The sequence below is a fragment of the Furipterus horrens genome, unplaced genomic scaffold (genome assembly GCF_987537825.1).
Source record: "Furipterus horrens unplaced genomic scaffold, mFurHor1.1.pri manual_scaffold_7, whole genome shotgun sequence".
Lineage (NCBI taxonomy): Eukaryota > Metazoa > Chordata > Mammalia > Chiroptera > Furipteridae > Furipterus > Furipterus horrens.
The window spans coordinates 130,538,990-130,553,325 of NW_028327177.1; the positions used below are offsets into that span (position 1 = coordinate 130,538,990).

Below are 14,336 nucleotides of genomic sequence, written 5' to 3' on the forward strand. Positions count from 1 at the left end.
ACACCTGCTAGAACTTGTATGAGTCATGACGCCGCCGCACTAGAGAAAATGCTTCATTGTTGAGTACTCTTTGGTTTCGGCCTTTGTCACGAGTTCCGGAATGAATTAACAGCGAGTACTGGAGGTACCGCTGTATATCATTATCAGTAACAAAATGTGAAGCTTTCTATTTTTGTAAACTATCAATACTAAAAAATAAATTTCAATCAGCCGTGCTCAAGAGAAAGGGTTCCACTTTGTCTAGAGGCAAAGGTCGCAAACATGGTTATTTTAATCTTTTAAAGTTTTATAACTGTAACAATTTTTTTACTCATTTAAATACACATTCATTTTTGTTGCCTCCCTCTATACCCTTCCTGAAGTGCATCTCTGGCTACCTCACTCTCTTCAAGCTCCTTAACATGGCATATTCGATAGCATTAACGTTCTTGGTGAAATGGGAGATAATGTCACCTGTACGTGAAGGAGAGAGTATAGCAGTGACGGTTTACCTTAGACAATGAGAAGAGATCCAGGTGCCAAAGAGACCGGAGATAGTTGCAGAGGGTGGAGGATGGGGGTGGAAAGAACTAACTAAAAATATAGAATAAAAATGCGAGGGTACAATGAGGCAAATATAAGGCGAGGTTTTCTGCAAAAAAGCACATATAAATATTGGTTTCCTAATCCAATTTGGATTTTTTTCTATATAAGGCATAAGAAAAGCTGTCTATTTCAGAAAGAAAACTATTCTAAAAATAAACCTGCCAGTAACACCGCAGTTAGGTGTATCTCCAAAGGAACTGAGAGCAGGACTGGAATAGGTACTCATGGCCCAAGGTTCAGTGTAGCATTATTCCAATAGCCATATGATGAAAACCACCAAGTGTCCAAGAGGTGAATGAGATAAATAAACAAAATGTGGCATACCCATATGATGGAATATTACTCAGCTATAAAAATAAATGAAATTCTGATACCTGCTATAATGTGGATTAACCTTGAAGACAATGCTAAATGAAATAGGTCAGACAGAAAAGGAAAATCTTGTATGGTTCCACTGATGTGAAATATCTAAAATAGGCAAATTCACAGAGGCAGGAAGTAGATGAAAGGTAACCAGCAGCGGAGAGCAGGCGGCAATGAGGACTTATTGCTTAATAGTTAAAGGTTCTATCTGGGGTGATGGAAATACTTGGAAATAGATAGCACTGATGAATATACCACATTATAAATGTAATTAATGCCACTGATTTGTACACTTAAAATGGTTAAAATAGCAAATTTTATTATATACACGTCAGAAGTTAAAAAAATTAATAATGTAATATACCAAAACATCGAATTGTGTATTTTAAATGGATGAACTGTATGCTATATGAATTATATCTAAATAAATCTATTAAAAAAAACAATAACCTGAATGGTTCATGAGAGGAAGCAACAGACTACAAAAGAAATAAGTCCATAGGCATTATAATCTAATCACAATGGAATATTCCTATATAGTTGTTAAAAGACAAAAATTAATTAAATATATTTTATATGTTGACGCATGCATTTGTAGTAAAAGCACAAAAGTGTAGGCAAATGATAAATATTATTTCAGGAGAGCGATTACCTCTGAGAAGGGAGGAGAAGAAACATGGACTGAAGTTCTAGCCATAACTGTAATACATTATTTTCTTTAAAAACCAGAAGCAAAGATTTCATAATAACTTGTGTTAAATCTAGGTACTGTGTACATGGCCGTCTGCAATATTATTTTATATATTTAAATATATATTTTTTATATTTAAGTATTTTAAGCATTTCGCATTTTAAGAACAAATATCTCAAAATAAAATGAAATACAAGACTCCTTTTACAGTGGTATTAAAAGGAGGAAAACCCCCCTGGCTGCTGTGGCTCAGTGGATTGAGTGTCGGCCTGCGAGCCAAGTGTTGCTGGTTTGATTCCCAGTCAGGGCACATGACTAGGTTGCATGTCAGGTCCCCAGTTGGGGGCGCGAGTGAGAGGCTACCACAAAGTGATGTTTCTCTCCCTCTTTTTCTCTTTTCCCCTCTCTTTAAAAATAAAACAAACAAACAAACAAATTATTATTTTTTTAAATGGAGAAAGAAAAATCAATGACATAAAAGAAAGTTAGAAAATAGACCCAGATACTTAAAGAAATTATGTAGGTCACAAAATGGGAACATCGAATCAGTGGCAAAGTGATGGATAAGTCAGGAAAAGGTTCTGGGATAACCAGCTAGTCACTTCAGAGGTGAATAAAGTTGAATCCCTACCTCACTCTTAACAACAGTTACAAAAATCCCACGTGCCTCAACATTTAAACGTAAATTAGGGAATCGAAGATTTAAAGCACTCCAAGAGAAGTGATTTACACTACTAGAGTGGGGAAGCAGCCATTAGAGTCTGAATACGACCAGCTCCCATTAACTTCACGAGTCCTCACCCTTTCCACGGTTTTTCTTCTCTACCCCTTGCCCTGCCTCCCACTGCCTACGGTCAACATTGCAACCTGAGTCATCAACTGCTCTGCTCAGCTCTACAATGACGCCCCATTTCATTCAGAGTAAAAGCCAGTCTCACACTGGCCCCTGAGGCCCTGTGGGGTCAGCTCCCCGTTACCTCTCGGACTCCATCTCCTCCTACTCTTCCCTTCACGTGCTGGGCTCCAGCCATCCTGGCCTCCTTGCTAGTCCTTAAAGAGGCCGGGCGCTTTCCCAGGCTGCATTCTGCATGGACTGCTCTGGCCCTGGACATCCCCCATGGCTTTTCACCACCTTAAAATCTCGGTTGCAGCTTCACCTGATTCTCAAGGAGGCCTATATATATATATATATATATATATATATCAGAGAAGGAAAACTCTGACTCCAAAAAACCTCCGCTGCCTTGCGGCATACCTCTCCTCTTCAGGGGAAAGGCTAAGGGAGTAAACCCCGACAGAAAATCCGGAGCCAGAGTCCCTAAGGCGGTTTGACGTTGTAGTCAACACCGGCAACTCCTGCGGCGCACCTGAAGCCAAGCTGTATTGACTCCGTCTTTCCCTTGGACCCTTCAGCTGCGAAGAGAGGGGGGGTCTGCTGCATGGGCAACAGCAGACCCTCCATATCACCCTGCCCAGGCTCTGTAGCTTCAGCTTCACTGGAGAGGACACTCCAGCGTCATCGCAAGATGTCGATTCAACACGGGAGGAGACAGATACCGTGTCACTCCCGAGTCGGACTGCACAACCATTCTCGGCGGTTGCAGATAGACTCTTAAGAAGCTACACCATCGTCTCTTGAGACGGACGGCTGCCGACGACGACGACGACGACGATATATATATATATATATATATACCAAGCAGCCAAAATCGCCCCTGGCATATAGAGGCAACTTGCTAAATATTTGTGGAAAATTATTTGTGAGTAAATAAACAATGTGGATAAAATCAATGTCTGAAACAATTCTAGCAGTATAAGGTTTTTTCAAGAGAGAAATAGAATGTATTTAGAAATATAAATGCAAGAGAACAAAAATACATGACACAATAGCATGTATGTCAAGAGGGATGTGGCTGAGTTAATGTGAGATAAAGTTCTGGGTGTATGGAGGAAGTAAAGATATCGATTAATTTGAAATTATTGTAAGTTAAAATTGAATGTTTAAGTTTTTTTTGAGAGCTGGACATCTAGGAGGACATGTTGTGTGAGCCTAATTCTATCAAGTTAAAAACAAAATAAAAGTAACCTATGATGTTAGAGGTCAGGACAATGGCTAACTCTGGGGATGGAAGAAGGTTAATGGCTAGAAAGGAGCATGGGGGCTTCAGGGGTGCTGTGTGTTGGTTTCAGGGGTGTGTTCATTTTGTATAGAATTACTGAGTCATACACTTATGAGTTGTGCTTTTGGGGGGGGTACATATTTTATACTTCAATAGGTAACCACTAATGAGATAAAAATATAGTGAATAATTTCCAAACTGGGGAGAAGAGGTGAAATAAGGAGGGAAATAAAAATGCAAACAATTTAAAAGAAAGTAATAAAGGGAAGACAAAACAGAAAAGATGGGCATATCTATTATTATAAAATAAGATGGTTGAAGTTAATTGATGTGTAGCCAGAATTATAATGCATGAGAGTGAATAAATACACCAGTTAAAAGATGAAAATGTTCAAACTAGATTTTTTTTAAAAAATCCAGCTACAGGGGACTCATTAAAAAAGGATATGTATATTTAAAAAATTCAGATTAAAGCATTGTGAAAGAGAACTAAAAAATGTAAAAAGCAACAGAACTACAAAGAGAAGTACATAAACAACTCTCTCAATAAGTAATAGAATAAACTGACAAAAAATCAGAAAAGATAACAAAAATATCAATAGCCCCATTGAGAAGCTTACTCTAATGAACACATATATAGATTATATAACAAGTAAAAGACCTACAGTCTTTTCAAGAACACATGGAGTATTTGTTCACATTGGTATACGCCAGGCTCTAAGATTAGGTTCAATGAACTTTAAGGGATTGGTATCAATCATACAGACTGTATTCTCTAAACAGATACAAATATGTTAGAAAGCAACAAACTAGACAAATACTTACATTTAATAATAGAAAAACCCACTTCTGAACATTTCAAGGGTCAAAGAGAAATCAAAATAAGCATGTTTAGGAGCAAGCTATAATAAATACATTACATATTAAAACTTATGAGATGGAGCTCTAGCAGTGCTTGAAGGAAATTGTATGACCTTGAGCATTCATATTAGAAAAGGAGAAAGGCTGGATTACAAAACTAAGCTTCCAATAAAGGACAGAAATGATAAAGGCAGGAGCAGAGAGCTCTTAGAGAACAGACATGAAAGAGGGAGCTTGGGCATTATCACTACAAAGTCCGCAGTGATCACACCCATAACAAGCCACATGAGCAACATTTAACCATACATTGGAAAGTTTACTGAAATAGACAGATTCTTAGATAAGTATAGATCATATTTTTCAATGGGTTTAATGTATTTCTTAATACAGATTTTAACCCTTAGGCTGAAATTGAGACTATAGCATACTTAAACAAAAAAATAGTCCATACCATCCATACCATTTATAGGCAGAAAAACCTGTGTTTTTTTTTCACTTCAAAACTCAGGTGACTGAGCAGAAAAACTGTGGGTTTTTTTTTTTTTTTTAAACCCACAGCAGAGGCAGGAAACCCCACCTTGGTGCTGTCGATGCCTCAAAAGGTCACACCGTTAGCAGGACTAAGCAGTTCAGGTGGCAGGCCAGAAGCAGCAGCAAACACTGTCCCAGGTAGAGGAATGAGGGAGGCATTGCAGACAGCTCACATCCGCACCTCGCTTCCAATGCCCACGGAGTTTCTCTCCTACACATTTTAGCTCTATAGGACACACATTTTCTTCCCTTTAGTATCAATAATAGTAATGGCCATTACTTACTGGACAACATGATGCCTAACATGGGTTCTTTTAATCCTTACAACACAACCAAGGGTTGTAGGTCCAGTTTTAAAAATGAATACTCATGGAATACCTTGTTCACAGGCTCAGCCGCCATCAGATGGAGGCCAAGACTTAAGGCCAGGTGTATCTGATGCCTCCCTTCGTCCGTCCTTTGAAACCCAGAGGCTCTAGGAAGTCATCTATAGAGCTCAGTGAGCCCAAGGCAGGCTCTGGCCAAGCCCAGCCCGCCACAGCCTGTACAAAGCACTCACCTTCCGAATAACATCTCTCACAGCAAAATACTTCTCGGTGAGGTCTCCTGCCTCACTCAGGGGGGCATCATAGTCGTAGCTGGTGGGCTGTGGTTGGTAGGGCATGTTGGCCCCTAGAAGACAAAAATGTGCAGATAGTTACTACTAAAGGCCCTGGCCTGGGACAAATTCTTTGGGATTCACGGGCTCAGCATTATGGAGGGAGAAAATAAAACACACATTTGAGCCCTGGCTGCTGTGGCTCAGTGGATTGAGTGTTGGCCTGTGAACCAAGTGTTGTTGGTTCAATTCCCAGTCAGGGCACATGACTAGGTTGCACGTCAGGTCCCCAGTTGGGGGCGCGAGTGAGAGGCAACCGCACATTGATGTTTCTCTCCCTCTCTTTCTCCTATCCCCTCTCTCTAAAAACAGATAAATAAAATAAAAACAAACAAAGAATCTGACTTTATAAATAAATAAATAAATAAATAACAATAAAACACACCTTTGAACCAATTGTTAACTGACACAGAGGTGCCCTGATGAATACAAGGTTCAGAGAAATTAGTTTCTTTCTACAGGAAGCCCTTGCCAAGCACCTTGGAGTCTACAGAGCACTCTCCCTATCCACTCTCAGCAGAGCTCACAGTTGTGACAGCAGCAGATGCCACTGCCACCGGACAAGTGGAGAATCTGACACTCTCTACAAAACTTGCTCATCATGACCAGTCACGGCTGGGCTAACGACATGACCCGCATCTCTGACGGTTAGTCCTGTGATCTTTTTCATGACCTTGAACTGTGTGGCTGAGAAAAGGTCAGTGGTGGAGACACGGGTGACTTGGCCAAGGGCAAGCAGCAAACAACTGAGGGTTATCAGACAAAACGAAGTGGGAGGTGACCGCACACACAGATGGACCCACACAGATTCCAATGTAACCTAAGGCCTTGGCAAAGACTAGAGAGGGTGCTGGGGTATGCCTCTCCCATCCGCCTTCAGGACTAGGGCACTTGCTTGTAGTGTTGGCTGCTCATGGCTCTCAGATGTGTCCCTCTCTGGTCACTGGTCTCTGCTGGGCTGCCTTACTGACAGTTACAACCCTCCCAGGATAGCCCCTATGCAACACTGACCGATGAGTGGATATAAAAGCTCAGTCCCTTTGCCTCACTCAGCAGGCCATCCCAGCTCCATTGAGAGCTCCATCTAGAATCAGCTGAGCCACTTTTGAATCTCCATCACAGCCCACCATCTCCCTTCACTCAGTCCTGCCTCCCACACTCTCTCCTAGGTGTTTGTGTGCTCTTAACAGCACAGCTTAATAAACTTTCTGCTGGGTCATCTCAGAGTCTGTTTCCCAGGGAACGCAACCTGCAACAGAGGGCAACGAATACTGTCAGTGCTGTGTACACACAAAGCCTCAGAAAGCAAATGGTCTTGCAATTATGGCTGTGGGAGCAGAGTCTAGAACAGAGGACCCCAACCTTGTCACACATGATAGTCATAGGTAGGAGACTGTGTGCAATATAGGGCTGTGACCGACTGCCAGAACTCAGAAATTCACCCGCGCACCGGAGTCACGTGGAGAGCTTGTTATCAGAGATTCCTAAACCCTGCCCGAGATTCTGAGCCAGCAGCTCTGGGGTGGGACCTGAGACACTGCATCTCTGACAGGCACCCAGGTGATGCAGATGCTGCTGTCTGTGGACCAGCAAGGCTCTGTGCCACCCTTTTCTCTTCTACTCAGGGGGCACCTGGTGATGGAAGTGCATGAGAATAAAATTATTTTAGAAAAGTCTTATATCTCAACCTGAATTTTAGGTAAACGAGGCCCTAAATCTGCGAGTTCACGAATGATTTAGTAACAAATTCCTTCGAATGGTCCCCCAGCTCACAAATGATGGATCCACCCTGGGTGATCTGATGGGTGGTGGCACTGACACACGAGCCAGGCCCAGCGTCTGGTCATCCCCTAAAGGCTCTTCTTCATTAGTTCTCTGCACAGAATCTACATTTGCAAATACCTAAATCAGCTGAATCAATTTGGTCATATTTCTTCCCCCCGTTTCTTATTCACCAGACAGCTAGCTGCCTGCCAGCAGGTGCACCTGTCTCTGGGGATACAGATGATCAAACACATCCCTTGTCGTGAGAGGCAGTGAGAAAGAAAACCACATCCCTTTTGCAAGGAGCTTTCCTTCTCCTTTGTGGTCCCTCCTCTAGTTCTAAAGTGGCAGTGACAGTGTTTCTCACTTAGATCTCTCCCTGCACACTAGACCAGGGACCCCCAACACCCAGGCCACAGACCAGTACTGGTGCGTGACCTGTTAGGAACTGGGCCATGAGGGAAGCCCCCTGCCTGGGCTCCGCCTCCTGTCCCCCCAGCCCCCATTCATGGAGAAACTGGGTCCTGGTGCCAAAAAGGCTGGGGACCGCTGCACTAGACACTGCGTGCACCTCAGCAGTAGGTGTGGCCTCATTGACAGGAGGCCCCTGCCCGAGCCAGGACTGAAGAGGAGCTCTATCAGTTGCTGTGTTGAGCTGAAGAAGTGTGACCTCTGGAAGCACACTTGACAGGCCAAGGGAACCCAGGCTGGGAAGCTGGCCAGGAGGCTAAAGGGTGGACTGGCAAAATAAGTCATTGCTCTATTTCTACCAGCAGATGTTTTCAGACCATCATAGTGTCCTAGAGAAACAGAAGCCTCTTCTCCATGTCAGGGGGTGTGAGCTAGGAAGGCGAACAAACAGCGAGACTCACCTCGGCTCTCCCCATGGTGTGAGACGCATAGGGCAGCCTGGAGCCCATAGGAGCCCCCCTCACAGGTGGGGACACACACAGGCCCAGGGCGTGGTACACATGCAAGCACGAACGTGTGCACTGACCTTGCATAGGACGGGCAATGAGCTCATGATGCTTTTCTCTCACATCAGGAAGCTAGCCTGAGGAATAGCTGCTGAGCAGCAGACTGACTCTCCCTCACGTCCCCAAAGAGACCAGGTCACTCGGCAGGTCAGAGAGGCCTGGCATCCACAAGAAGGGCCGGTCTGGGGGCTGACGTGGGGGTTTCAGGTTGCAAGGGGTTATCCCAGGGCCAGCTTTCCAAGGCCTGAGTTTGGTCCAGGCTCCACCCCCTGCAAACCCAATGTTTAGTACCCTGCTTCTCTTAGCTGTCAAGTGAGTCAGTAATCATAGCCCAGATGAGACTGCTATGAGGACTAAATGGGAAAACACACGTGGAAAAGAGGCTTCTATTAATTATGGCAGGGCAAGGGGCAAGGGAGATTAAAGGCAAGTTCTATTTTTCTCAGTGGTAGTTTTCATATTATCTAATTTTTTAAAAAAGAGGACTCTTGTTTTTAAGTAAAACGATAAGATATTTAAAAATTATATCATGAATAGTAAAGTTCCCGAATGTATCATTCTTCACTCCTGGATTGGATGAGTGGTCTAAACTCCAAGAATGGAAGCTAGGCAGACTTCCTAGCTACGGAATGAAAAAGGCATCCCGAAGTCTTAACTGTTTCTAGCAAGAAGACAGAGACACACAGAGATGGTCTAAAACTTCATTTACCAACCTTTCACATTATCTTTCAACCAAAGACAGTTGAGTTTTGCAATTTCTCCATTTCTTGGCTCTAACAATAGTAATAACATTAACAATACTCGTAAGCTAAGCCTTCTCCTAGCCCACCCCACCCCGCCCAATAGGAAGCAGCTCTAAGGAGAAAACACATTAAGAGCAGATAGTGTACAATTAGAGACCTTAGGAGATTTAGGTCCAAACTAACCCCTCAAAAGCCAATAGTAGGGCATCCTTAATGATTCAGAGAGAGAAATACAGATGTAAAGAGAGGTAGGGAATGAGGCTTAGAGAAAGGCCAACAGAGCATGGTTTGTCTTTGTAAAAATTAATGGCAATGAAGAGAATTTTGTCATCATTTTTCCTACCAAAAAAATAAGATCATATAGAAATGTATAACTTAGAGTTATAGTGTGACCCAGCAATTCCACTCCTAGGCATACACCCCTGAAAACTGAGATGGATTCAAACAAATATTTATACATTAATGTTCACACATTGTTCAGAATAGCCAAAAAGTGGAAACAACCCAAGTATCCATCAGCTGATGAGTGAATAAACAACATGCTGTATATCCATACAATGGAATATTACTGAGCAATAAAAAGGAATGAAGTAATGATACATGCTACCTTATGGATGAACCTTGAAAAGATAATGCTAAATGAAAGAAGTTGAACACAAAAGACCACATAATGTATGGTTCTATTGATATAAAACTTTCAGACTAGAGAAATCCATAGAGAGGGAATATACCAGTGGTTGCCAGGGACTGGGTGGAGGGAGAGTGGGGAATTTATCAGGTACGGGATTTCTTTCTCTTTCTCTCTTTCTTTCTTTCTTTCTTTCTTTCTTTCTTTCTTTCTTTCTTTCTTTCCTTTCTTTCTCTTTCTTTCTTCTTTCTTTCTTTCTTTCTTTCTTTCTTTCTTTCTTTTTCTTTCTTTCTTTCTTTCTTTCTTTTTCTTTCTTTCTTTTCTTTCTTCCTTCCTTCCTTCCTTCCTTCTTTCCTTCCTTCCCTTCTTTCTTCCTTCTTTCCTTCCTTTCTTTCTTTCTTGTTTTTCTATGGGTATGGGGTTTCTTTATGAACTGATAAAAAACTGTTCTGGAATTAGATGGCAATAAGGGTTGCATAATTTTGTGATATACTAAATACCACTAAATTGCACACTTGAAAATCATGAATTTTATAATATGTGAATTATATTACCACAAAAAAAGTTAAAAAAAAAAAAAAAGAAAGACCACAGCAGAACACATACATGTGCACAAGTGAGCTATAACTAATGACTGACTGAGGCCTGCCTGGACAGACTTGTTTAAGACAATAAGATTCTTAAATGCACAATTTATGACCCTTAGAATTTTTTTAAAAAGAAAAATGATTTCTTAATTTATATAGGCAATTCTTATATATTTGAAAATATAGGAGAAAGCAGAAGACAAACAAAAATAGAAAATAAAACTGTCTGTAGGCACAAGCCCCCCAAATCAAGCACCAGAAACATTTTAGCATAAGCTTCCACAAACAGATGTGAAATTGCTCTTACCATTCCAATAGGCAAAATTGGTCCCACCTATAAACATGTACCTACAAGGAGAGAGGAGAACAGACAGTACTTCACTGTGAGTCATCAGCTCTGGGGAATGCCCTCCCCTCCAGAAATTAACACTCACATGTTCACATTTGCTCCAAGGGCAAGTATTTCATAGAGGGCGGTCGCTACAGCTTCAGTCTTGACTATGGAGTGAGGTTGGCCCCAATGGTCTAACCAGCCAGTATAGAATTCAGAATTGATCTAAAAAGAGAAAGGGACATGGAGCGTAGGATCAAGTCATGCCCTTCACATGAGGGGCTATCACCCTGTCACTGTCGCCCCAGTTCCCCACCAAGGGACAGGTAGAAGGGGGAGTTGACTGTGCTGTTCAACCCAGAGCTGGGGGACCAATGAGGACTTCTAGTAACAGCATTGCCCAAACTCAGTATTCATGAAAAGTGACACTTGCATCAACATTTTGTTAGCCAATCCCCAGTTTAAATACGGTAGGAAAGTTTGTTGGGCAAAAGAATCAGATGGCAAAAAATATGGTTATAATATAATTATCTCTAAATGAACCCTTTGGCTTTCAGAGTTCAGGCTGACTTAAAGTGAGATCAACTTGTCCCAGTGTTCTGCAGACAGGCCCCAAGCACTTCACGTTTCTCCTGGGCATTACCTTGCCAAGGCCTTGGTCTAGAGAAGGAAGAAGAAATCTGGACATGTTCTGGGGCCTCCTCACCTCAGGAAATGGCTCCACCCAAAGGCTGTGAGTGTGGGTTCTGCACTGCTCACTGACCACAGGCCAGATTCAGAAAAGATTCTTTTGCACAAAGGTCTGTACACAGGTGGGGCCGCCTGACCTGCTGCAGAGAAGGCACAGCGCACAAGCCCTTAAACAGGGCCAAGTCACAACAAATTGTGTGGAGAATGGAGGAGCAGAGCACGGGATTGATAGACTGTATGCACCTGCCTGGACCTTGCCACCACCTCCTCCTCCTCCTAGCTGCTGGCACAGCATGCCACAAAGCCCAGCAACTCCAGGTGTGGTCAGCAAACCCGCGTCCCAACGCCACCTGGCTGCCCGTCAGAAATGCAGAATTTCAGGCCTCACCTCAGCCCAGTAGATAGAAGTTTCCATCTTAACAAGATTCCTATGTGATTCATAAGCACATTGAAGGTGGAAACACAGACCTGAATTCAGATCCCGGTCCTGCCACACTCTAGCTGTACAATCCTGGGCAAGTGACATGGTCCCTGAGCCTCATTGAAAATGGAGACAATAACTACTTATGAGAGTTGCCATGAGGACTGAATGAGATGAAGTAGGCAAGAACCCTGAGCCTGGTACATGGCAGGACATTCACATTAGTCCCCATTGTGTTCCACTCCAGGGAAGGGCCTCAGTCTCAAGCAGGGGCATTACTGCTGCTGTCATTCACATGTCCAAGGGGCTATGTCCCTACTACAGCATGTAACCTCTCTCTCAGCAACTGTAATGAAGTTGGTACAAGCAGTCACTTCGCACCCACTCCCGATTCTTACCAAGGGTCCTTTGGGTTCAAACTTCCTCTGGATTAGGAAAGCATTTCTGGTGTTGGTACCTGAACATTATCAGAAGGAAAAGAAAGATCAGTTGTGGGAATAAGAAATTCAATAAAAAGAGCCCTTTGTAGGACTTGAACCTGAGGCCCCAGCGCTTCCCCACACTCCCATGGGCCTGAAATGCCTCTAAGCTAGCTTTAGGCTGCACTCAGACCAATGGATGTATGGGGACCACAAAACATAGCTTTCTCTCTGAGCAGGTCCCCCTGGCCTCTCAGGACTGCCTTGCCTTGGGATTTCACTTCACCTGTGTTTTCTTCCCCACGGCCTGGACATGTCATATGCAAGCGTCTCTTCACATGGACATCTGGTTGACCCAGATGCTTCCCCACAGGATGGGCCTGCTCTGAAGATGCTTCCCTGTAGCCTCCACAGTGCCCCACACAATAATAGCACCACAATTATTTGCCAATTAATGAATGGATCAAAGGGATGGATGTGGTCTAATCGTGTCTATCCCTAAATAATGGAGTATCTCTGAATTTTAATTTGTGCATCACTGGCTTCTGGCTCTCCCTTTTTCCTTCTGCAATACTCCTTAGGATGCCTGTGTCTTGTCTTCCCATGTTTTCTCTTCTCCCTTCCTCCTCTAAAAAGAGAAAGAATTTCTCCACAGAGAGGTCATGGCTGCCTTACATCAGTGAAAGAATGAGCATGTATAGTGTCTCTCCCAACAGAGCAGAGGATATCCTGGTCCCAAACTTCCCAATTCAGGTATTCCGGACTTCACAGTATGTATCACAGAGTGACAGTGGCATCAGCCAGGACCTCCAAATTACCCTCTGCTCTTGGGTGGGCTTTGGCTTCTCTGTAAGACCAGTCTTCAGGAACAAATGTGCCGATCGAGAAATAATGTCATTGCATTTTACCCTATGGCTGTGAAACTCTCACCCTTAAGCATTAGGTGGAGTTCAGATCTTTAGTTTCTCTTCTCATGAGTCTCTCCCCATGATCTGACCACCATCCAACGCCCTGTTGCCACACCAATGACGCTGCCACAAGCCCACCTGCCCCACGTACACTGGCCTTGTAGTGGCCTGTCCTTCAGCCCATAGGTAGCAAGCCTGCCGTCACCCCACCTCCAAATAATCCTCATAACACATTTGTGATAATCTTCCATCTGTTTCTCCCAACAGAAGACAGTGTGATGGGAGGTGTGAAAGCAGGAGGAAACCAGCAGGCACTTCCTGGGCAGCTCTTGGGAGACGAGTTATTTCATCGCCCAATGCTCTGAGCAGTGCACCGTGTTTCTAGAAACACTCACTTCACTTAAAGCCGGTTCTTTTCTTTTTAGGCAATGCAGAAGAACCTCCTTAAAAATGCAATTACATCCTTCTCAGGAGAAAGAAAGTGTTGGACGTGCAACATGCATGGAGTGTCTTATTCCTGGGACAGAAGAGCAGCGGGGTCTTTATGCTACTTGAAGAATGTCCTTTTTGGGGGGGGCACGAGGGAGGGTTTAACTTTTTTAAAGAATTAATTGCGCACGAGGGAGGGTTTAACTTTTTTAAAGAATTAATTGCACACTAGGGAAAAGTTGTGAGAATAGTGCCAAAAACTCATGTTCCTTTAACCTAGGTTCTCCAACTGTCAACATTTTACCATATGTACTTGGTCAGTTTCTTTCTCCATATAAAAATGTACATATTTTTAAAGGCATTTGAGAATAAGTTGCAGACATGATGGCCCTTTTCCCCTAAACACTTCAGTGTGCTTTTCCTAAGAGCAAGGGCCGCCTTTAAATAAACACGATACATATATTAAAAACCAGGAAATCAACATGGACACAATCTTATTATCTAATCTAATCTACATACTACATTCAGATTTCAACGGTCACAACAGTGTTCTTTATAGCAAAAAATAAAGAGAAAGGGGGGAAAGTCCAGTCTAGGATCCTTTTCGGGACTCCATGTTGCATTCAGCGT

General features: G+C 43.0%; 1 protein-coding gene and 1 long non-coding RNA gene across 2 annotated transcripts in view; one reads left to right on the forward strand and one right to left on the reverse strand.

Moving 5' to 3' along the window:
* Positions 1-14,336, forward strand: part of LOC150005227 (uncharacterized) — a 392,161-nt gene that overhangs the window by 277,907 nt on the left and 99,918 nt on the right. The gene's annotated exons all lie outside the window — the stretch shown is intronic.
* Positions 1-14,336, reverse strand: part of GLB1 (galactosidase beta 1) — a 76,485-nt gene that overhangs the window by 34,320 nt on the left and 27,829 nt on the right. Inside the window, exons 7-10 of the mRNA XM_090284434.1 lie at positions 12,349-12,407; positions 10,943-11,064; positions 10,816-10,856; positions 5,711-5,823 (exon numbers count right to left, since the gene is read on the reverse strand). Coding sequence (XP_090140560.1) covers positions 5,711-5,823; positions 10,816-10,856; positions 10,943-11,064; positions 12,349-12,407 — 335 coding nt within the window. The remainder of the gene's footprint in view (positions 1-5,710; positions 5,824-10,815; positions 10,857-10,942; positions 11,065-12,348; positions 12,408-14,336) is intronic.